The 22,511-nt window shown below is 38.9% G+C and overlaps 1 protein-coding gene across 1 annotated transcript in view; it reads left to right on the top strand.

The window, feature by feature from the left end:
- LOC122815405 (peroxisomal succinyl-coenzyme A thioesterase-like) overlaps positions 1–22,511 on the top strand; it is a 247,629-nt gene that overhangs the window by 88,433 nt on the left and 136,685 nt on the right. Inside the window, exon 3 of the mRNA XM_044087872.1 lies at positions 15,405–15,546. Within this exon, the coding sequence (XP_043943807.1) occupies positions 15,405–15,546 (142 nt within the window). The remainder of the gene's footprint in view (positions 1–15,404; positions 15,547–22,511) is intronic.

The raw sequence follows: 22,511 nt of genomic DNA, 5'->3' as shown, positions 1-22,511 counted from the left end.
CCTCCCGGTGCTCTGGTTTCCTCCCATGTTGCAAAGACATGCATCGGGAGCATTTCACCCCGGGCCTCCGATGAAAATTGGCTTTGTTCCAAGTTAGACTTTCCCAGTAAACAAATGTTAAATAAATAAAAATAAATAAAATGTACTGTGTGCTTGGACAACTTCAGGTATGCAGTAGTGCATGTTTACAGTGAACTGTGCATAGATCAGTCTTTGAATCAGAAAGGGCTCTGTATGTGGTTTGAATAATTCACCATCCCTATATGAGTGCAGAAGATGTAAATGAATCTTGGAATTCAGCCTTGAAGGATGAGATTTTGCACAGATGTGGAATGGCTGGTTTGCCATTTTACTTGTCTTTGCCACAGTACACCATTCAAAAGTTTCCCATATGTCAATATCCCTGATTCTGGGCTTGTATCTTTCTTCTGCTGCTGCTGTCTTTCTCCTCTTTGCTTCTACATCTACATATTTATGCATTTTGGCCTTGTAGTGTTTTATTGTTGATAGGGTGGCCACGGTGGTGCAGAGGTTAGCATTGTTGCCTCACAGCAAGAGGTTCTCTGGTTCAATCCTCAGCTGGGGTGCCTTCTGTGCAGAGTCTGCATGTCCTTCCTGTGGTTGTGTGGGTTTCCCCTGGGTGCTCCGGTTTCCTCCCACATCCCAAAGACATGCTGTAGGTGGATTGGGCACTTGAAATTGGCCCTAGGCATGAGTGCATGCATGTGTGTGCCTTCAGTGGAAGTTGGGAGCCAGACTGGCAACTCGACACCGTAAAACTCTACTGCCAATCATGAACAGACAGGTGATTTACTGTGATGACCCCTAACCAGGTAAAGCCAGAAGAAGAAGTGTTTTATTGTTGATATTTACTGAAAACCTCTGTTTTGTTCACTTTCAAAGTGCTGAGCTCAGCACATTGTTCTCTTTAACAGTGCTTATCTCTGTGATATTATGTTGTTTAGAAAAATATCAGTTATGAAGAACATTTTGCTTTCATATAGCATTACGTTTCAGGAGGCATAACTTAATAACACACCTTTATATACTTCAAGGGTGACCTGGGAGCACTGCTTGGATAAGTGCAGTCATAGAGATAAATGGCAATAGAAGGAATCAAACATTGTACTTTAGGTGTAAGAAGCGTCTGTTTAACATCTCAGAAACATAATATTCTGCAACTAACTAAGCATCAGCATTAACGAAAAATATATTTTGTCTTCTAATTGCCAAATTCATTTTTATTTTAGTTTATTTTTTTGAGTTTGTTATCCAGGATAGTGAACTGGACTAAGTAACTTTTCAGTCATAAGCCAGACCACAATCTATATAACAAAAACATCACAGGTATACATTATCATGAAAAATACAAGCGTGCATTTCACACAGAAACATAAGTAAAGAAACGCACTTTAAATATGCACATAGTGAAAGTAAAAGTTGAATGCTTAATCTATAATAAAGTAATGATAAAGCACAGGCAGCAAGAATTCATCTTTTGCATTACACAACTATAGTAGAACCTCCTCCTGACCACCTCCCTACATTGACCACCTCCTTAAGTTGACCTAATTTGCATAGACTGGGCATGCACCACATGTACTCAATGGTTTATAGGTAGGTACTAGGCTATTGGCCCTAGGGCCCATAAAAGCCTAGCAAAATGGTACCCTGGCTTTTGCCACCCAAGAAAATTATTTTCCTGTGCCCCTGTCAAGCAGAGCCACAGAAGTGATCCCTGGGGTGAATTTCCTATCTCCCATCCAATCATCAAGATTTTTCTTGAAGAGTGCTAATGAGGAGCTTTGTTTGATATAGATAGGTAGTTTGTTCTAGAGTATGGGAAGTCTCTGAGATAGGAATCTATCCCTCCAGCATGTTCTGTTTATTGTGGTGACAAGGTTTAGGTCCCTAGAGCGTGTAGCTCGGAGGGATTTCTTTACGTGGAGCATGTCCAACAGCTCTGGGTTTGACATAGCTTTGTATGTTAGGCAGATAGGCAGAGATTGCCTCTGAGTAGGCGATATGCAACAGAGTAAAGTTGGAGATTTTTGAGACGGTGTGCGTAGGGCATCTGTTTGAGGCCGGTAATCCTTTTTGTGAGGTATTTCTGTGGCCTTTCCAGTTGTTGTAGATGTCTTATGAGGTACATACCAAAAGGGTCGTTGTACTCTATAATGGGTCTAATGAGTGATGAGTAGAGGGGAACAATGACCTCTTTTTTCCTGGATGAGAAACTTTTGTGATGAGGTGTGCCACGTAGAAGGATTTCCTGACTACTGTGGCGATGTGATTATCAAAGGAGAGACTACTGTCCACCTGTGTCCCAAGGTCTCTTATCACACTTTTGGTGTTAAGTAGACCACTGCCTATGTGGTAGTTCATGGGTACAGAGTTTTTACCAAAAGGGATGACAATGCACTTTTTGGCATTGAGCTTGAGGCCATGGCTTTGACACCAGGCATCTGTCTCAGTGAGGCCCTTTTGTAGGATGTCCACATCGTTAGGAGATTTGATTATGGCTCCTAGTTTGCAGTCATCTGCAAACTTTCTTAGTCAAAGACCTTCTCTGTTAGCCTGTACTTCAGAGAAGTAGATACCAAACAGGAGAGGACCTAGGACTGAACCCTGTGGTACTCCACTTGATACTGGTCTGAAGTTGGATTTAGAGTCTGCTACTTTCACAATGTGGGTTCGGTCAGTTGGCAACCCATCTTGTGACATAGGGATTTATACCTAGTTTAGTGAGTTTGTCTATAATTCCAGAGTGGGGGATGGTGTCAAAAGCCTTGGCGAGATCTAGATAGGCTGTGTGTACCACCTTAACCTCATCTATAGCTTTGGTGACCGCTTCAAAGAAGTCTATCAGGTTTAGGAGACATGATCTGCCTTTTACAAACCTGAACTGGGTAGGGACCAGAGTTTGGAGATTACCAATGTCATTGTTTATAACTTCCATGATGATACACTCCATAGACTTGCAGATCAGGCTCATCAGGCTAATGGGGCGGTAGTTCCCGGGGTCCATGGTGGCTCCCCCTTTGTGGAGAGGGATAACTGTTGCTGTGCGCCATTCAGTGGGCACAAAGCCTGAGGTGAGGCTATGATTGAACACTGTACTTAGGTGGGGTGCCAGTTTGTTCTGTAGTTCATGTAGAACGCAGCCTGGGATGCTGTCAGGTCCCATGGATGCTGTGTTCTTGGCTTTGGAGAGTGTGTTTTTTACCTGTGCAGCTGTGATTACAGGTATTTTGCATTCTTCAGGTATAGAGATGGGCCCTTTAGGGGATGAGAGAGGGGTAAAGTTAGCAATGAACCTATCTGCCAGGATGTTGGCAATATCAGTTGGTTCTGTATATTTAGTGTCATTGTGCTGTAACTCAGAGCAGATCTGAGTGTTGCCATTGAGATTCTTGACATAGCTATAGAATGTTTTGTGGTTGTCTTTAGAATCAGTGGTGATTTTGTTTTCATAACTAGCTTTGGAGGATTTTATGAGGGATCTCAGCTTCTTACTGAGGCTGACCACAGAGTTCTTCCAATCATGGGATTTTACTCTTTTTTTGCAACAGTTTCTTTCTTCTGTTGTAGAGTTTGTTTATAGCAGGGGACGACCAGATTGGCTCCCTTTTTTTGGAGGATAGCATCTTGGTTCTGTTAGGGATTGTACAATACATGCAGTTGTGTAAGTGCTTATAAAGTGCAATTGTATAGGATTTAGCAGTCGTATCTCTATTGTCCATCAGCATGGGTGTCATGAAGTTTGCCACTTCTGTCTTAAGAAGCGTGAAGTTGGCTTTGGAGAAATTTTTTATGGTGGTTTCCCTAATGGGGGATGGGGTGGATGTGGATGTCTACGGTGATTTGCTTGTGGTCGGATCTGACCAATGAGGAATTGACCTCTGGTGTGGAACACTGGTTGCCCATGTTGGTAATGACCAGGTCTAGGATATTGCTGCTCCTGGTGGGGGTGTGGATAAGTTGATCCAAGGCATTATTGGAATTTATGAATTCCAGAAAACGTTGAGCACAAGAGTTGTTACATGAGTAGTTTTCCCAGTTAATGGTGGGTAGTTGAAATAGCCCATTATTAGGGTGTTAGGTTGTACCCTAATATTTTCCAGTGTATCAAGAAATGAGGAGTGGGAATCCTAGGGCATGGTGGGGGATCTGTAGCAAGCTGCAATTTGCACTGCGGTCTTGCCCAACGTTAGTTGCACTTGGATAATCTCAGATGCATTATGCTGAGCAACTAGCCTGGAGGTGTGGATATCCTTAATGAATATGGACACACCTCTGCCTTTAGTGCTTCGGCCCAAGTTAGGCAGCCAAAAGGAGTGGTATAAATTATAGCCTGGTAATGCAGGGGTGCTCTCTGGAGCCTTCAACCAGGTCTCTGTCACTGCACAGATGTCGATGTTCTCCATTTTAAGGAGTGCCTTGAGTGATTGCATTTTGAGGTTTAGACTTCTAGCATTGAGTAGCATTACCCTCAGATTTTGCTTGCTTGTACCTGTCATAGTGGTGAATTTGTCATTTGAATCTTGCCTAAAAAAAGCACTATAGTGGTGGCAAGAGCCTTAGCCAGTATCTGGAATCCCAAGGGCAACAGGTGCAGGCCATCTCTGGCAAAGCATCGTGGTTTGTCGATCATGTCATCCCAGGCAGACAGCTACTGGATCCCCTTAGAATGACACCAGAAGCTTAGCCAATTGTTGAAGTCAATCATTTTGTCCTTGTACTGTGGTATCATTCTGGGTGATGGCAGGATGCTACTCAGGGCTAGGGTCATACATGCCTGGGATACAAGATCAGAAAGCTCCTCCATGTCTTTTTTCATGTAGTCCAGGGAGGTATGTCTCAGGTCATTCACACCAACATGGACAATGACAGAGTCATATTTGTACTTGCTGTGGAGTGACCTCAGTGCATGCGTTATGTGGCAGATCCTGGCACCTGACAGGCAGCTGACAGTGACTTTCTCCTTGTTTACCCTGGTGAGTGGAACATCAGTGTGCCTGACTATAGAGTCACCTATGATTAGAGTGTTAGGTACGTTGTTATGCCTTATGGGCTGTGGTTGAGTGGCAGACTGAGTTTGTGGGCTGTGTGTCATTTGAGTTGTGTTGGGGGGTGGAGGTTGCTTGCGTTTCTGCTTTGGAGGTCCCTGTTGCATGGGTAGATTTTTTTTGAGAGCCTCCATGAATGTAGGTGTGTGTTTTGTATTTCTATGTGTGTGTTTTGGTGGTGTAGGTTTTGAGGGACTATGTGATGAGTGTCGTGTGGTGCAAGTGTTTACCTTCTCCTTTTGACTGTCTAGTCCAATCTTGGGTGAAGAGAGCTTTGCTTCCAGTTTGGTTATATAATTGCATCTCTCACAGGTTGTAGTGTTGGGTGATAGGAGGAGAGGGTTGTCTGTGTACATGAGGCAATTGCTGCATTGTGCCAAGATGCCCAGATTCATCAGGTAGACAGGAGAAAACACTGGGAGCTGACCCTTAGACATGCCTGGATAGGTGCTTATTTATTAAGTACTAAAAACTGTTTTTCTCTAGACAAGTGAGGAAAGTTGAGTGCTGTAGTTATTTGTAGCTTGTTTAGTGCTTACAATGAGTTCTGAACAAGTGCTGGAAGACCAATCTCTCTATATTGACCACCTCTGTAAGTTGTATCTTGACCACTTGGACTGTGATGCACAATATTAATTTACCCTCTATAGCTTGACCAATTGAGTCTACTCTACACCAAGGGTTAGAAGGTGTGGGCTTTGTCCCTTAGTTGTATTATTTTATTTTTTAGTATAAATTCTTTCTTCACATTTTATTATTACCACGTGTTGGATTAGGTCTAACATCCTATTGTTTATCATGTGTTGCTGAAGATTTTTTTCAACATGAAGGACTGGTCTGAATTACAGGTGCAGCCTACAATTACTGAAAAATGTTACAGTTAATGGAGACCTGATGGCCCAAAGGAAAGAGCTCAAAGAGCTGAAATTGAAGGAAAAGGTTGATCTTCTACATTTTCTGTAAAGCAACAGCCAAAGAAAGATGGTAGAACATTTTGGTGTTAGCAAGACCACAGTTAGCAACATCCAAAACCGTAAACATGAGTACTTGGAGATATATGTTAAGGAAAGCAGAGACCTACAGTGGAAAAGGAGGAAAACTTCCCTTGATGAAGTCAATAAAGCCACATTAAGCTGGTTCAAACAAATGAGGGTAGTTAACACCTGAATCTCTGGGCCAATGATCCAAAAAGTTGCTAAAAAATTTGCACAGGAATTCGGGGTAACGGATTTCCAAGCATCAAGTGGTTGGCTCAAGAAATCTAAACTGCTACACGAGATCTCCCATAAATTCTTGTGTGGTGAATCCAATGAAGTTCCAGTAGAAGTTGTGGAAGAGTTCATCAAAAAGTTCCTAGACTTCGTCAAAGGCTTCAAACATGATGACATCTTTGAAGCTGATGAGTGCGGACTCTCTTTCAAGGTGATGCCTGAAGGGAACCTCATCATGAAGGGTGACAAATATAAGAGTGAAAAACTTTCCAAAGAATGTTTCACAGTTCTTCTTTGCGCTAGATCAAGGAGAGAAACTAAAGCCCTAGGTGACTGGTAAATCAGCAAAGCCATGCGCATTCAAGAACCTGAAGTCCGAAGACCGCCCCGTCACTTGGAGATCAAACAAAACCGTATGGATGACTGGTGCCCTATTTGAGGAGTGTGTAAGGGGTCTTGACTGAGAAATGAAGAATAAGAAATGATCTATTCTACTGACAGTAGACAATTGTCCTGGCCACTCGCAAGTGAATCATCTCACAAATGTGACACTGAAATTTCTGTCTCCAAACACAACATCAGAACTCCAACCCCTTGATCAAGACATCATCAAAACATTTAAAATGCACTGCCAAGCCCAACTCCTGCAGTGGGTCATTACTAAAACACAAACCTGTAGTCCACCTGTGTAAGCAACTTCATCCGTTGCATCAGTTAATGGTCCGGATGCTGTCCTCTTGATCAGTTCTGCTTGTAATAAAGTTCAGCCATGAATGATACAGAAGTGTTTCAAGAAAGTTGGATTTGTTATAACCTAGGAGCATGATGTTTTGGCCCCATCAGGCAGTCCATCTCCCATGGCGGAATTCAAAGGAATAGATTTTGAAGGTTTTGTTGCAATGGATGGTGAGGTAGCAACCTGTAATGAACCTGACCCAGAATAAATTTTCCAAGCAATATTGACCAAAGTACAGACCAACATACAAGTGCATGAAGCAGCTGATGAAATGGAAGAAGCAAGTGAGGATGACACAGATATTGCAGAGACTCCAAAAGAAGAGGATATTAGCCATCTAATAATGCAGTTGAAATCATTTGCGGTGGAAAAATGCCCAGGTATGCTCAGTGGTGTAGCCAGCATTGAGAGTGCTTTCTCCACTTACCTTTGTAATAAGAATAAGAAACAGACCAAGACTGACTCTTTTTTCAGAAAGAATAATTAAACCATTAGAAAACAGTAAATGTATTGATTTTGTATGATACTGTATGTATGATTTTACTGAGTTTTGATTATGTATGATTTTGTATGATATTCTCTAATAAAAGCTGTACAAAACAAAGTAAAGTACATGTATGTATTAGTACAATTTCACTTTACATGCTTGAAATACTGAAATTAAAAATTTCAGTATCTCCAGACCGTAACATTGAAAAAGTTAAATGTCGTAATGGCAATACCACGAATTTTAAAATCTCCAACGGGAGAAGTCAGTTCAGCATAGCAGAATACATAGTGAGCACTTATGTTCTCAAAAGCCCATTGAATCAGAGTCAATATGGCAAATGTGCTGAGTGCTACATGGGAACTAAGAGTGAAATTCACAGAACAAGCACCTCGCAAAAAGGCAATCCTGTGCTATTACTGGAGGGATACTTCTTAAACTTGGAACCGACTCAAAAAGTAAAAAGATACTAGTGTTGTAAGTGGAAGTCTTCATGGCAGTGCAAAGGTAGGGCTGTTACACAGTTTACCTGTTGGAGAAAAATTTGTTAAGTCGATGGCACATAATCATAGTGGAGACCCTTCTGAAACTAAATGCTACATGCTCTGTTCTGAATTGAAGGTAAGAGCTTGGATGTCCTGTGACATCCAGTGCCTTATAGTTGATGATGCCTTGGCATCCAGCTCTATAGATATAATACCTACCCTTCCAACAAATAAAGCATTGCTGCAACAAATAGGCAGACTGTGCAGAAAGGATACTTCTCCAATATGTCCTGGTAATTTAACATTACAGGATATAGAGATCAATTGTTTCTCAACTAAAGCAGGTGTCTTCATCACTAATCATTTGGTAAATAGTACAGACACTACGGTCGTAGTATTCACTATGATGGAAAATCTATATGATTTGGGAAGAACTACCATCTGGCTAATGGATGGTACATTCTTTTACAAAGGTGTAATACGCCATCAGCTTTATAGTATCTATGGACTTGTAAAGTACGGGGGGGGGGTAACAAGTCCGTACCTCTCCTATTTTGCTTAATGAGTAAAAAGTCACTCAAGTCATATAATATTATGTGGCATTGCATCCTAGAACAACTATCTGAACATGGTTTTGAGAACAACTTAAAATACACCTTAACTGATTTTGAAATTTCAGCCATGAAAAGTATTAGAGTTAATCTAAACAGTGTAATTTTGAAGGGCTGTTTGTTTCACTTCAGCCAAAACATATGCTGTAAAGTTCAACAACTAGGATTAACTCCGCTATACAACACAAATATTAACTTTCAATCGGCTGTGAAATCATTAGTTGCTTTGGCTTTCATTTCAGAAGAGGAAGTATTATCAGCCATTCAATTGGTGAAAGAATTGTTTCCAACTGAGGGCAAAGATCTGATTAAATATTTTGCACACTGGTACATTTTAGGCAAGGTACATACATTTAATACTATGACTACAGCCTTTTATAGATTTCCACCTCTGTTTTCCATTACTTTCTAGAATATCAATGATTTAAAGACACTGTTTCTGCAATGAACAAACAATACTGTGGAGGCATGGCATCACAGATTGAAGTGTCTTTTAGGTTCCAGGGCTACAGATTTGTCTGTTCTAATGACAACTTTAGCTAGGGAGCAGGACAGAGTGGAGGAGCTACGAGTTTGGATGGCTGCTGGTTGTCTGCCTTCCCCTAAAAGTTGGCGTGTTGTGAAAAGACATGGCCAATCTGAGCAGGTGTTGAGCAACAGAAGTAATTATTCAACTGTGGAGTTTTGCACGCTATAGCTAGGATTTTAAAAATGTGAGAAGGTACATTTGGAAGTTGCTATGGAATATTGTTTACCACAGATTATACAATGTTTCAGTTTGTGTGTGATTGGACCAGAGTAGTTGCTTGCAGAGATCACTATAACACACTACGGAATCGGGACTGGTGACTAGAAGTGAAGCACATATATATGTGTATATATATATATATATATATATATATATATATATATATATATATATATATATATATATATATATATATATATATATATATATATATATATATATACATGCACACACTGAATATTCGACATTTTGCATATTCAGTGCAGTGAGTTTCGATATTTTGATATCTTGATGTTACGTGCTTTCAACGTTACGGTCTCGAGATACGGAAATTCGAGATTTCAGTATTTCGAGCATGTAAAGTGAAACCATCAGTACAGTTGGCCTAGTTCCTTATGTTGACTACTGTTGTATGTTGACCAGTTTGTTACAATCCCTTGGGTGGTCAACTTACAGAGGTTCTATTGTATTTGTAAAGAATGGTGCTTAAAGGTACCTGTAATTTAGACAAATTATTCAATGGTTGACAATGCAAGGCAGCTAGATGCCAGTGAAAATATTAGGGAAAAGTTGTTTTTGATTAATGAGAGATACCTAAGTTTATATTACTCACTCTCCCTGAAGTAAAAACAAAATATTTTATCAAGCAGAACTTGAATTGTTTACAAGGGCACTTCATTTATGAATGTTTGCAGAAAGCATGTTCTAGCATGAAAGCACAACTTTCAAAAAAGCCCTTTCGCAATTAACTAAGTGGAAGGGTTTTCTGATAAGTTGAATAGCTTCAAAACTTCTTAAGGAATAGCCAGTATGGTAGATTTGGAGTTGGTTGTTTTGTGTGTGTGTGTGTGTGTGTGTGTGTGTGTGTGTGTGTGTGTGTGTGTGTGTGTGTGTGTGTGTGTTTGGGGGAGGGGGAGCACAGAATGATTTATGTAGTAGGTTAAAGAATCAGGAGTTAAAGATCATGGCTTTATATCAGAACTTCATCAGGAATGTCAGAATTAGTGTTTCATACTCTGGATGCTAGGTGTCATTATTTTGCAGAAGTATATTTTTATATGCTGTTTCATGGCTGTTAACCAAAATGAGACTTAACACCTGGAAATCATTTCTGTAGAAAGAGATTACTCGCACACAGTGAGACATAAATAAATTATTTTATCTTTGCTCACACTGCCCCTATGTGTTCTGCTTGAAAATTATTTGCACATGAATATTTCAGCTGCATTCCACAGCATATCAGAGCTATTCAAAATACTAAGTATTATACAGAATCTTCAATTAGCTGAATGAAAATAAACAATTGCTTGATTAATTGTATTAGAAGCAGTTTGAACTGGTTATAAATAAAAGTGATACAGAATGAATGCATAACCAGATGAAGAACTATACAGTATGTTATTGGCTTCTTGGTGGAATGCAAGAAATTTTGTTTTATGTAGTTCATGCAGGATGTTTTGTTTGTTATTGGCTTCTTGGTGTAATGCAAGAAATTTTGTTTTATGTAGTTCATGCAGGATGTTTTGTTTGTTAAATTCAGTAACATTTTGTTTCTTTGTGATTGATATTTTTTACTTATGTATAACAACAGATAAATTACTTAAGCTTAGCCAGGGTAATATTTTTCTAGAACATAGAAACATACTAGGCAAGTAATCACAGATTAATAAGATAATTAAGATTCTTTGTGGCTCATGTTTCCATTGTTTTTCAGCCACTTCGATATCATAATGTTTCCACAATCTCCAGTGTAAGTCTCTCCACATTATTATGCCTTTCAGTGTACAGTCTGATCAATAAGATGCCTAATCACATCTATTTTTAAGTAGACAAAATTATAAGTTTTTGCCACCATCTTCAAACACTTAATAGTGCTTACCTCCCAAACTGAGCAGGACAGTACATGACAACCCAGATGTAAATGTGTATCTACTGTTCCAGTCATCAAGACTAGCTTTAAAGGTAACCAAAGTAATACTTTGTTTCATCTTTAGTGGCATCTTATTCCATAGGTTAGAAATACATCAAGTTAAGACCCCATTCCTCTAGTAAGTCTTGTTTATCTGTTGGTGTAGATTTAAAAATTTAGTGTAGGTGTTTGTAGAGCTATGGTTCTGTGAAGAAATATGAGGTCAAATAGGACAGAATCTTTCATGGTTCAAAAAGCAAGACACGGGTTACCTTGCAGCAACCTGTAGGACACTTAGTATAAGGAGAGTCATGCTAATCTATCAAGACAGATGAAGGATTTAAGACTACTCATTTTTTGGTTAGAAATTTCTGGGGCCTTTTCAGTTGAGCGATGTGACTGGATTTGTATATGCTAAAGGGGGGCATTGTATTTAATGATGGGTCTGATAACAGATCCTTGGGATCTGAAGGATAGTCCTTTAGACATTAACTGAACCTGACAGAAGGATTTCCTGACTATGGTAAAAAAATATGATGACTGAATGACGAAAAGATATTTACATAAATACCTAGGACTCTTATAACCATATATGTCTGAAGAGGAAAGCCATTTATTATGTGTAAGATAAGAGCCTTTCTGCAAAATATTACCAAGTTGTACATTTTTTAATTTAATTTGAGAATGTTTGTGATACATGTATGTGCATATTTCACCTTTGCTGATGCTATTTTGTATCAGTGGATGAGCTTAATAACAGTGCCTGGTTTGCAGTTATCACCATACTTGGTCAACTACACTTCTAGGATATTGGTTTAGAATTTTGCAAAATAAATGCCAAACAGGAGATGGACCAGAAATGATCCCTATGGCACACTACCCATTACAAATTTATATTTAGAGAAACAACAGCTTTCACAGCTCGAGATCTGTTGGATAGCCTATTTGCAATTCACATTTGCAATCCAGCAGACAATGTAGGGGTTTATATTAAGCTTGTCTAATTTTTCAATAATACTAGCATGAGGTGTAGTGTCAAAAGTCTTGTCCGAGTCAAGATAATCAGTGAGCATCCTTATTCACCCTTATTAATAAAGTTCATTTAGAATGAGTGCATGGATACATTTCATAAATTATCAACATATTGATATCACTTCTATTACACAACAGCTGAAGACCTCCATCTCACACTTTTAATGTCTTAGACTTCTGTGGAACATTTTGTTCAGTACATTATTTTACATCAACAACACCATCACAGTTATGTCTCTCCCGTTTTTAATTTCTCCAAGTCTTTTGGGTTTCTAATTCCATGATGGGAATGGACCCCATTCCTAAGTCAAAGTACGATTAAAGTTCATGAAATTAGCATTGTTTCACTCTTTGATGTTAGACAAAAGTGCTCTTCGCAGCACCCACAATGTGCTCAGTAATGACTCCTTCTGCAATTCGTACAGTGTTACAGAAATTGGTAACATATCGAAATACGATTGTCAATTCTTTTTTATAAGACCAGTTGCTCCTACTACTACTGGAACTGTCTGGGTATCTTTCTACCACATGGTTCTCGTTTCTGCCTGCAGGGCAATGTACTTTATGACTTTTTGTCTCTCTGTACGCAAGACACTATAGTCACTGGGTGTGACGATTTCAATGATCAATGCTACTTTTGTCTTCTTTTCCTGGACCACTATATCCGGTTTTCTAGCATCTATCTTTTGAACTGATGGTATTGGGTGATCCCATGTGATATAAACTTCATTTTCTATGATTCTTTGTGGCTCATGTTTCCATTGTTTTTCAGCCACTTCGATATCATAATGTTTGCACAATCTCCAGTGTAACAGTCTCCCCACATTATTATGTCTTTCAGTGTACAGTCCCTCTGCCATTAGTGCATTGCAGCCAGCAACAGGGTGTGTGACTGTTTCTAATTCGGTTTTGCAAAACCTACATATATCTGTTTCTCCCACATGTTCAACGGACTTTGTAAACCAGCATGTACGTAATCTATTGTCTTGGGCTGCCAATATTAACCTTTCATTTCTTGATGTGAATTCACCTCTCCTTAACCATTTCTACATTCGTTCTTGATCAACATAAGGCTCTTCCAGAAGTTTTCTATACTTGCAACTATATTTATGTTTTTTCCACATTTCTTGCCTTCTCATCTGGTCCTTCACCTTATATTCTTTCTTTTGTTTTTTAGCACATTCAGTTGCTGCCTGATTTTTATCCACTTCTGGTTTGATTTCCATTCCTGTTTGATGATGATATGTTTCTGCTAAATTAAGCAGAGATGTCATCTTAGATTTATTCTTCTCATGTTTCAAAATTTTCACTACATTTGGAAATTGTGAGGTCAGTAAATATGTGTGAAGTCCCACGACTGCAGATCTATAAGTGTAATCAATTTCAAGGAGGCCCATACCTCCTTCAGAGCGGGGAATATATAATCTTGGTATACAATGATTTTTATAAATCATTTGGTGAGCATGAAGCATCCTTCTTGTTTTAATATCCAATCTATCCAACACTTTTTGAGGCCAATCAATCACTCCAAAACTATAGGTTAGGACAGGAAGAGCAAATTGATTTATGGCTTGGATCTTGTTCCTAGATGTCAGTGCTGTTTTCAGGATCAATTTAAGTCTTCTAAAGTATTCCTTACCAAACTTTATTCACATCTGTTCATGTTTTATTGCTGATCTTTCATCAATTCCCAAATTGATTTATGGCTTGGATCTTGTTCCTAGATGTCAGTGCTGTTTTCAGGATCAATTTAAGTCTTCTAAAGTATTCCTTACTAAGCTCTATTAGCATTTGTTCATGTTTTATTGATGATCCTTCATCATTTCCTGAGTATTTATACACTCCCTCTTGCTCAAGCTCTTTTATATATCATTCTTGTCCCAAACTGATATTTTCCTGGTCCTGCAGTTTTCCTTTTTTAAAGGTTGCTTTTGCACATTTACCAAGGCCGAATTACATTCCAATATCATCTGAAAAAGTTTTGACAACCTGCAGCTGTGCTTTCAGTTCCTCACCTGATGAGCTATACAGTTTTAAATCATCAACAAAGAGAAGATGAGAAGTCACTAGATTTTGTTGTTTTCTAGAAGTCAAATTGTAGCCATGACCTAAGCTGTTAAGTAAACAGCTTAATGGATTAATGGCAAGGCAAAATAGCAATGGTAACAGGGAGTCACCCTGGAATATCCCCCTTGGGATTTTTATCCCTGGGATAATAATCTGTCCTTTTTCATGGCTTAATTGCAAAGTGGTCTGCCACTGTTTCATGGTTACTGTAATGTAATCAATCAATGAAGGATGTACCTTATACATTTTTAAGCACACTTTTATCCATGAATGTGGGATACTATCAAATGTTTTGTTATAGTTAATCCATGCCATACTTAGATTCTTCCCTTTCTTATGTCCCATGTTTTTCCATGTATGTAGGTATAGACTGCTCCATCAAGTAAAATTTGATAAGATGTTTTTGATCAAAAATAGAATTAAAATCTGTATTTAAACTGTGTGTGTTTGATCAATCATTTAAAAATGCACTTAAATGTTTTATAGAGTTAAAGTGACATGGAGGAAGCTGCACTCTCTATTGTAGTCTTGTCCAAGGTTACTACAACTTGGGAGAAGGGGGGAATTTTCTACATTTTAACTAACTCAAAGTTTAATTAAATTTGCAGTAAACCTACCCGTTGTATCCTATTCAACCAAATTGTTGTTCACTGAATAGCTTTCCCACATTTAATTATTTCTGATTCAAGCAAAATCATTGCATTTGACTGAAATTTTTGTTAAGTCTTAGTTTATTAACACAATATTTTGTGACTTTCACTGTTTTAGATATTCTTACTTAACCATAGCAATGTTAATTTGCAGTCACATTTTCTTATCAATTCAAAAAGCCTTTTACTCCTCCAGCTTGCCTCCTGTGTCCTCCTTCTGCAATTTCCAGCTAACACTGTAAAGTAAATTAACTGCCGCAAGAATTACTATGTTCTTAAACTCAGTAAAAAATGTTAAATGATCATTTGTTTCAAAAACTGATTATCAAAGTGCGCCATAAATATAATTTAGTTGAAGATTTTTTTTCTGATCTATGTTCATACTTGTTTCAATTTCAGATTGAAAAGAAGATGAAGGAGGCTGGGAACTCTCATCTACTTTCCAGAATTTGCTATCCAGGAGCTGGCCATGCAATTCAACCTCCTTTTACTCCATTGTGTCGTTTGCTGTATTATTCATTTCCTGGGTTTAAAGAGCGTGGTAAGTTTAGAACAATGTAATGAAGACAGGAAGTTTGCTGTACTAGGAAGAGTGTAACGAAGATATCAAGTTAGAAAATCATTTACTATATCTCATATCAAAATATAAACAAGTTAAAAAGTTAACACTAACAATATATTTAACCAATTTGTACAGCTTAATAAATACATTTTACAGCTTTTGTTTTAGCAAGTATAATGCTAGATGCAGGCTATCGTATCATATTATAATTTATTTGTATTTGTTAACCAGGGTGGAGCACTGATTGCCATGGGCCATTTCCAGACTCAGCCCAGGAGCGGTGTCCAATTAAGTGACTTCCTCAGAGTCAGACTTACATGTGACAAAATAAAGGACACCATGCACTTATGTGTGACAAAATAAATAAAACAGTATGAAGTGAAAATCAGACAGAAATCTGCAAAAAAGGATGATTAAGAAGGAAACATTATTTTGCACTAGTGAAAGTCTTTGTCCTTGACTGATTAAAAGGGCCTGTGGACTAGCACACTCATCCAATGAAAACATGTCACATATGTAAATAAATGAAAAATAAATAAATACATAAACTATTTAGAAGCTAGATGAGGACATAATGTGGGGATTCAAGAGATTGGAGGAAATCATTCTTTTAAAAGTATAGTACAGAAGTATAGAATATTACAGGAAGAGTGGTACATCACGGTGTACTACATGAGATAAGGTTTAATGTAGGTTTATGTTATGTTACAATGCCAAGGCATGGAATACATATACAGGGTCTTTAAGTAAATATTTAAATGTTTATGTGGATGGACAGTTTTGCATATTAATAGGTGCAACATTCTAAAACTTAACGGAATGGAATACACGTGTCATCACTATAGTAATTGTATGACTTCAGTGTTTAGAAAGTTAATGAGGAAGAGAAGTAAAAATTGTGGTTGGGTACATACTTACCTAGTACTGTTTACAATGAAGGAAAGTAGAATGGAGCAGTTTGCATGTTGCGCTGAGCTGAGCCTGTCAGAGTTTATTTTCAAATTCTGTTCTTTTTGTGCTAGTAGAGACTGCACACATAATCATACGGTAGAACAGTTGACATAATGGTCAAAGTCTGTGGGAGGGGTCTATATGCCCCTATTTGCCAGTGTGCGCCCACCATAAAGTCCAGCCTGGCTCAATAAGCTACACGCTGACCAGTGTCTAGTTGCTCAGCTTGGGTTACCAGATTGAGTTACCTGGGTTATCACTGCTGATTGAAAGCTATACATAAAACCAATCAACTTGCCAGATATGAACTAAGAATTGCTACACTCATTGCAAGTTCACTGACAGGGTGCAGTTTGGAAGAAAATGACATGATGGTAAGGTGAAGGCTATACATCCTATATATCCAGGAGACAAGGCAGAAAGGCAGTGCAGCAAAGCCAATTGTCTTGTGATCCAATGTCTACTACTCAGGGGGAGGACAGATTAAAAATGGTAGGGGAATTGTGATGAGGGAAGGATTTCAGAAAGCGGTGAGAGATGTCATCAGAAATAGTGACAGACTCATAGCAATCACACTCCAGTATAAGGATAAGGCACTATTTATACTCTAAGCCAATGCCCTACAGCAGGGTTGTGAGAGCTAAGAAAAGAGTGCATTCAGACAGCAGTTGCAAGACCTATGAAATAAAGCAGGACAACATGAGTTGGTGCTGATAATGGGGGAACTGAATGCACATATAGGGACAGACAGAATGGGCTACATGGACTGCCTGACTCCACATGGGTAAGGTAACATAAATAATGAAAGAGTGACCACTGCAGACTTATTTCTGGAAAATGCTTGATAATAGTCAACATATGGTTTAGCAAGACAGACAGACAGTCACAAAATCACATACAAGAGAGGCTAACATGCAGCTCAGGGAGACTTACGCCTATTAAAGAATGGGCATTGGGATAGTCATACCTGGTGAAACATTCATCCAACAGCATAAAACACTGGTCGTCATAATCAGGTACAAGCAATGGTCAGAAAAGACTGTAACTCAACAGAGTCTAGGATGAAGATATGGAAGTTGACTGGTAACAAAGGTCAAAACTTCATGGAAATACTCGAATTAATGTTAATAGACATCCAGGTAGGTATGTGAGTGTGTGTTTGCCTTCTCTGAAGGTTGAGCGCTGGACTGGCAACTCGACATTGTAAAAATCCATTGCCAATCATAAGTGGACCGGTGATCCACTGTGAGGACCCCTAACCGTGAAAAGCTGAAAGACTCTGGGCTGTAGCACCTCAGGAAGAAGAGGAAATATGTAGAGTTGAAGAAACATGGCAACTCCTCAAAACAGTATGTGTAAGGACTATACAACAGATATGTGGCTGAGCTAGTTATGGAAATAAAGTACATAAGAAAAGCTGATAATAGAGTGCAGCTCTAACTTTACCCCTCTCTCTCCCCCCTCATTCTCCCCTTAGGGAATACCATCAATTATACCCCCCTACTACCACTAGAGAACAGGTCCTCAATTCTCTCTCTAATGCCAAGAACACTGCATCGATGGGCCCAAAGAATATTCCAGGATCCCTTCTAAATAGCATGAAATATGATCTATCAGGCCCTCTAGAATTGCTATTCAGCTGTAGCCTCTAAACAGGCTTCATGCTTCACAAATGGAAAAAAAGCAACAGTCATCCCCCTGCACAAAAGCAGGTCATCTTCAAACTTTGGAAACTACATATGCGTAAGTCTCACTAGTCTCATATGCAAAGCCATGGAAAGAATTACCATGGAAATGATTAGTATTGACACAGGAAACTTTCAGACACTTGACCCAACACAGTTTGGTTTTGTTAAGGGCAGATCATGCCTACTCAACCTGGTGGACTTCTTTGAAAAGGTCACCAGCAATCGATGAAGGCAAAATGGTTCACACTGCCTACCTTGACTTGGCCAAGGTACTTGCCACAATACTCCACTCAGGCATTGTTGACAAACTTAAGAAGTTAGGTATAAACTCATATCATCCAGTGGATAGCCAGCTAGATCACAGACAGGACCCAGGAAGTTAGAATTGGAGACTCCACCTCTTCAAAGAGGCTAGTCACAAGAGGAGCCCCTCAGGGACTGGACACCATTCATAAGGGATGCCAGTAACAACTTGCTCAAAAATCCCATGGACAATAAAAGCAGATGGAAGGAGCACTTCCACCCACTTCTGGATGAGGAAAACCCCACAGAAGCTGCACTGCCTGGGACACAACCTATGATGAAAGAAGAGGAAGAGCCAACACTAGAAGGAACATCAGTAATAAGGAAAATGAAGTCAGGGAAAGCAGCAGGCGTAGATGAGGTCATGGCAGATATGATCAAGATGTTGGGTTAGCTGGATGAGAAGTGGCTCTAGAGGGTGTTCAGAGCAGTATGAAAAGAAAGGTGTATCCCGCATGACTTTAGAGTAAGCACACTAGTGCAAGTGTACAAGAACAAAGGGGTTGTATAGAGTTACCAAACTCAGGACACACTTCAAGAAAGTTCTGAATAGTGTGACTGATAAACAGATATGCAGAGTAGTATAAAGTAAGATGGGGAATGAGCAGTTCAGATTCAGATCAAGAAACAGTACAACCAATCTGATGATTGCAATCTATAGCTAAAATGGGATAGATTATTTCAAACACAAAAAGGGAAGTTGGCTAAGCTTACAATAACCCACAAGGGCAGCTAGGCTACATACCTATGAAAATATTCAGTGAGAAAGATGCTTGGGAAGAAGCTAGAGATGGGGAAAGAGTCCAAATGGACATTCCTAGACTTGCAGAAAGCATATGACAAGATCCCAAGAAAACTGATTTGGGTAGTCCTGCAATGGTTTCAAGTCCTAGAAACATTGGTATAGTTAGCTACGTACAATGACACAATGACAAAAGTATAAACAGTGCTTGGACTCACAGAAGGGTTCCCAGTGGGAGTGGGTGGACATCAGGATTCGATCTGAGCCCACTTCTGTTCATACTAGCGATGGACTAAATTAGCAAACAAGTCAGAGGAGACAGACCAACAAAGTTGCTCTCTGCACATGATGTGACATTACATGCAGACTCTAAACAAAACTCATATCTCTCAATCTTGGAGCAAAAATCTGTACAAAGACTGTTGAAAAATAGGAACAATTGGTCAAAAATATTGGCAGCTAATTAGCATAAGATTTGCATAACCAGTAGCATGGCTCTTCCCTTTTATAGATTATAGAACACAAACACATTGCAAAAAGTGACTTACCAAGTAAAGCAGCAATGGAAAATAAAGAGTTTAAACAAACTGCTATTCTGATTGCTAATCATGGATCGATTGTAGTGGAGATATTAATCCCTGTTTGTAATTTTTTATTAATATTTCCATACCAACATTCAGAGTTTCGTAACTGAAAATGCATTATGTTATTGAGCAGTATGGTATGAAATATAATGATGGTACATAGAAAAATACAATGTCACTGCCCAAGTGTAGTGTGTTCATGTTCAATGCTGTGTATTTCATGAAACAAGGGAATAATTCATTTTATATTCTTTATAAATGTAAACACCCCTGTTATATTCATATTCTAGGAAAACAAAATGAAATCTTTCTGATAACCATCTTCTATTAGGTGTACTTTTCTCTCTCTCTCTCTCTCTATATATATATATATATATATATATATATATATATATATATATATATATATATATATATATATATATATATACAACTGTCAAATAACTGTCTAAACATGGGTAAACAATTAACAAACAAAAATAACATCAATGGCATGACTATGTGCATCATCTGTGGCATTCATGAACAATTATGTGGGATTCAAGCAAAGCCTACAAAATGCTTACATGTTAGTGAGATGTGCGGCAGTGCTAATTGTATAGGCATGCTGCTTGTGATAGCTGTGTACTGGCCCAGTAATGAAGGATCCTCAATCCTCACCACTAACACCAGTAAGGGACATGCACATTGGGAAGATAACATGTACACACACAGCAAAGTACAATTTCCTTTAAGAGCACACAGAGATCACAGTCAGTCTGGGGCTGGTTTCTCTCTTTTCTCCAGATCCCCAATAAGACTCCCCACAGGTACAGGTATAGGGTTCATATCTCAACCAAGTGGTCAAGCCAAAACATCCAGCACCATCTCTATCCAACCAGTGCTTCATGTCCCTGTCCAAGTAGCTGACAGACATACACACTTTGAGATTTGATTTATATACAGACCCGTAGACACTCCTGGGGAAGACTGTCACAGGATCACTAGCTATTCCCCCTCCTGCCCAGACTATAAGGTAGTACTGACTGCCACCAATCACTAATATCAGATACTATAAAGGCCCTTACCAAAGGGTGTCCAATTCTGCTGTGTAATGTTACCGTTATCCGAATAGTAAGTTTGACTGAGACTTGAAAGGCTATTGGAGTGGCTTGTACAGTATCACCAAATACACGCAAGTACGCTAAGAGCTTAAATTATCTCTACACAAAACAGCCACAGTTAAAAGGTTTAAATATATTTAATAATAAATAATAAGAGCACAAGACAATACTTATTAACTCAGCACAGTGACATTAGAGAGTTCAGAAATCACAGGAAATATTTTAAAATAACATAGTAGGACAGTCTCATATAAATATAGAAATCATCTACACTAATCTTGCTATATTTCTATCTATAAGAGAAATACTAATATCTAAGTCTTACTTACAGAGCAATGCAAGTGCTGGTGAGTTGTTGTCAGATTCAGAACATAATACAAAATGCACTCTCTTTCTCTCTGAGATAGTTCTTAAATTACTAATACATATTACTGCTGGGTTAGCAAGATACATCACTATTTGACACTTGCATCTAGTTCCCAGGCTAAACAGATACCAACAGAGTTTAACATGTCTCTGTCAAAAATACTTATCTCTCAGATGTACAGCTGCTAGTAATTCACGGAGCAATACAAAAACACTTTACATGCAAAGCCTAGTAATTATCTCTTTCTTAAGACAATAGAAAGAATTTCCAGCTACAGACATTCTGTCTTCTAGCTGAGATAACACACAGTCATAAAACTCTTTACTTGTTAGCTTATTTTCTTAGAGTTTGCAAGTTAACTCTGTATGTCCCAATTTCTACCATGAAAACATATATCTGCATTGGCATATAGTTTATACACATTTCTGCTGTTTTCCAGCAGGGTGCACTGTTTTTACATTTTTTAAGTTCAGCACATAACACAGTTTTCTTACATTTGTCAAGTAAGTTTGTGGATCATATTAATATTTACAAATTACATATAATTATTTACAAACTTTAATCTAGCTGGGCTGGCAACCTCTCAGTTAATCACCCCCCCCCACCCACGAGAACTAAAGCTAGTTTTCCAAGTGTCCCTTGAGAATCATTGCTTGAGAGGGTTGAGTCTATCTGGAAATACCTTACCCCATTCCCTGTCTTGAAAGCCCATCTGCATTGGCATTGCTAATCCCACTGTAGTACTGCACTGACATATCATATGCTTGCAACCCTAGGCTCCACCTTAGCAACTTGGCATTTTGCTGGCTGGTTCACTGTAACCATGTTAGGGGATTGTGATCTGTAACTACAGTGAATTTACTTCCATACAGATAAGGCTGAAGTTTCTGCAGTGCCCACACTATGGCTAGACATTCATTTTCTACAGCTGCATAGCATTCCCCTCCTGGGCTGGAGCCTATGACTGAGATAAACTACTGTTTGCTCTTCTCCCTCTCAAGATATCTGGCTAAGTACAGCCCCCACCCCATGCTTAAAAGCATCTACCTGCACAACACATTTTGTTGCTGTTAATCTGGACTGGCTAACACTGGGGGTCCTCCCAAAGCTTCTCTAACCTTCTGGAATGCCTGCTCACATGCTGGGGTCCACACTACCTTATCTGTCCTGTTTTCCCTTGTCAGGTCTGTGAGGGGAGCAGCTATG

The sequence above is a fragment of the Protopterus annectens genome, chromosome 11.part0 (assembly GCF_019279795.1).
Source record: "Protopterus annectens isolate FY-2018-M chromosome 11.part0, PAN1.0, whole genome shotgun sequence".
In the NCBI taxonomy this organism is placed as follows: Eukaryota; Metazoa; Chordata; order Ceratodontiformes; family Protopteridae; genus Protopterus; species Protopterus annectens.
Note: the sequence above shows the minus strand (reverse complement) of the source record. Positions and strands in the feature narration are given on the sequence as shown.